The sequence below is a fragment of the Atta cephalotes genome (assembly GCF_000143395.1).
Source record: "Atta cephalotes unplaced genomic scaffold scaffold01359, whole genome shotgun sequence".
NCBI lineage: Eukaryota > Metazoa > Arthropoda > Insecta > Hymenoptera > Formicidae > Atta > Atta cephalotes.
The window spans coordinates 1-2,989 of NW_012131423.1; the positions used below are offsets into that span (position 1 = coordinate 1).

At 37.0% G+C, this 2,989-nt stretch overlaps 1 protein-coding gene across 1 annotated transcript; it reads left to right on the top strand.

Annotated features, from left to right (window-relative positions):
• Nucleotides 1–1,477: 1,477 nt before the first annotated feature.
• LOC105625402 (forkhead box protein L2-like) lies at nt 1,478–2,798 on the top strand (the record flags this gene model as incomplete). Its single annotated transcript, XM_012206735.1, has 2 exons — nt 1,478–2,116; nt 2,597–2,798. Coding segments are annotated over 2 exons (841 nt in total), but the record flags the coding sequence as incomplete, so codon positions are not given.
• Nucleotides 2,799–2,989: the final 191 nt, after the last annotated feature.

Here is a 2,989-nt window from a genome sequence, read left to right on the forward strand (position 1 = left end):
TTTAACGCGTTGCAAAAAACAAATTACCATGAAAGAAAACTCAATATTGCTGCAACATGTTATCAAACTTTTTACATAACACGGACAAATTATATTGCTTTGAGCTGTACTCTAGTCTCCAAATTTCTTCCGAATGTTTTTTTATATTCTCTGCAAACATCCAATACAAACATGAATATTTATATTGCCAAGAATAAATGTGTTCCTATTGTTATTTTTATTGATTTTACATCATTATTCTTTATGTTATGAATTTAAAAAAGTGCATTTATATGATAAATTTATATTCAAAAGTTCTCTTTAATTAATCAGTCGTTTAAAGCTTGCGCTCGTCGAGGGTTAATTTGAAGAATGCGTATCTCAATGTCGCCAAAGCGCGCTAACATGCTCGTTCTCTCTTACTCATACTTTATCGCTTCGTATATCGACTCCTGGCACTAAACATAAAACCTGTACGGGCCTCGGGTATCCCGGAGGTACAAGTTCCTCTTAAATAGGTCAATTGTTTTGCCCGGACGAGATTTCTGAGAATTGCGTTATACATTCACGTGCGGGCGGATCAGTCGATCGATGATGGAACGCTCAATCCATTGTCCAAGTTCTTGGAGTAACCGATCGTTGTCTCGGAATTCGTGATCGTTCATCAGTTTTCCGATAATTTCGGTGTCGCAACTTAAAACGCAACTTAAATTTATATTTCCATCTCAACGTATAAGTCAAATTATAAGAGCCAAAATAGCGGAAGTTTTACGTAAAAAGAATTACATCAAAACCGAATAAAGTCTTCTTGTGCTTATTGCATATCAACTATCGAAAAGAATCCATTGATTCAAGAGTTTTCCTGTCAAATTTTACATTAAATAAAGTTGGAGTAGAGAATTTTAGAGTTATTTAAAGACAAAGATTTTGTTTTGGATGGAACAATAAGCGTATTCAGCGGACTCAATATTTACTACTATTGTTGTATTCTTTTAATTATCATTCAATCAGAATTTTAGATCTAGAAGAATATATCAATAACAGCGAGCATTACTACTCAATTATTGAATCTGCTGAATGCAGTCATTGAGAATACTGAATTCATAATGGTACACGGAAACAATAGCTTTGCTGAAGTACTTAAAATATGTACAACATAATTTTGTTGAACCATCAAAATAATTATATAGGATGCTAAAACTGATTACTATAATATTAAAACTTTTTGAAGTATTATTCATCATGCTAGAGATTCTTATAAAATTATTTTCATCTGCATCTATAACTAAATTTTTACTTCAGTAAAATCCTCTCCACGTTTAAAGTGAAACTTCAATAAAATCTTGCTTTAATTTTATTGAAGTTTTATTTTAAACTTTGTTTAAGATACGTGGTGAATTTTTTGTACTGAACTAATGAAAGAATTTCGCTTTATAATCAGATATATATCAGATATATCGCAGATGTGAGAAAGTGGAATTTCTCATAATCGTTTCAGTGAGCGGTTTCGTGTCCGACCTGCAGAGCGGATGTATTGGCGGCAACGCGAAGGACCTCGACTCCTCGTCAATTCCTAATAGCTTGGGCCGAGGTTTAACGTCGCATCATGTCTCCCTGAGCCACCATCATCACCACCATCATCATCCCCATCACAGTTTGCACAGCCCCAGCTCCGTGGTTCCCATGCACACCACCACTACCACCACCACCGCTGGCTCGACACACCATCACCTGGATGACAAGGGCTCGTCGCCCGTGGGCGCCCTTCATAGTACGACCAATAGCAATCCTTCCACACCATCCGCACCCTCCACGCCCACCGCAGCCACTACCGATAATACTGTGGCCAACGTCGCGACTGGCACGACCAACAGCACCAACGGTGGTTCCTCCGCTGCGAACAGCAAACCACCCTTCAGTTACGTTGCCCTAATCGCCATGGCGATACAGCACAGTGAGCACAAGAGGGCGACCCTCAGCGAAATTTATACGTATATCACCGCCAAGTTCCCGTACTTTGAGAAGAACAAGAAAGGATGGCAGAATTCGATCAGGCATAACTTGTCGTTGAATGAATGCTTTGTCAAGGTGCCCCGAGAAGGTGGCGGTGAGAGGAAGGGCAATTTCTGGACGCTCGGTAAATTAATGTTATTAAAATATTATACATTTGATTGGTCCGTTTCTTCTGTGAATGTAAAGAATTATATACAATATATTGAGAATTTATTTCGCGGATTTAATCGCTAACTTTCAAATTCCCGAATTTTCTGTCTCGGTTTTCAATTTTCCTGAATTATTTTCTATTTATTTCTATGCCTATGAATTTCTTTTATTTTAAAAAAGCAGGAGATATAAATTAATTCATAATTCTTAATTATAAAGTTATTGTCTATCTAGGGTGCGTCCACTTATGACTCACAACGCTTATGAGCATTATTTGTCTTTGTTTAATATTTGATAAACAATGAGGATGAAATGATTCCACGAGCGTTGTGAGTGTCAAGAGTGTTGGAATGTATCTTTAAACGATCATACATATCATTCTTTTTGTTCACATTTATTTGCCTTACTATTAATGGATATTCACTGTAAATTCGTATTTTCTGCATCATCGTAGATCCTCAGTACGAAGATATGTTCGAAAATGGCAATTACCGAAGACGAAGACGAATGAAGCGTCCCTATAGAAATACTCCATACCATAAACCACTCTTCGGTGATCCGTTCTCTGCTACGACTCACATGCTAGGACCCAGGAACATTTTCGGTCACTCACCCCCTTCGTACGCCCCCACTGCTTACACGCGATACGATACGAGGTATTGATATTTTTCAAAATATTATTTGCAGACGCGATACGATACAATAATTATCATACATATTAGGTGTAGTAAAAAGAAATCACTATTTTACTTACTTCTATTTACTATAGTCAAATAAATAAGTAGTTACTTTTACTTTACTTACCTAACTATATAGTATACACACACACACACACACACACACACAC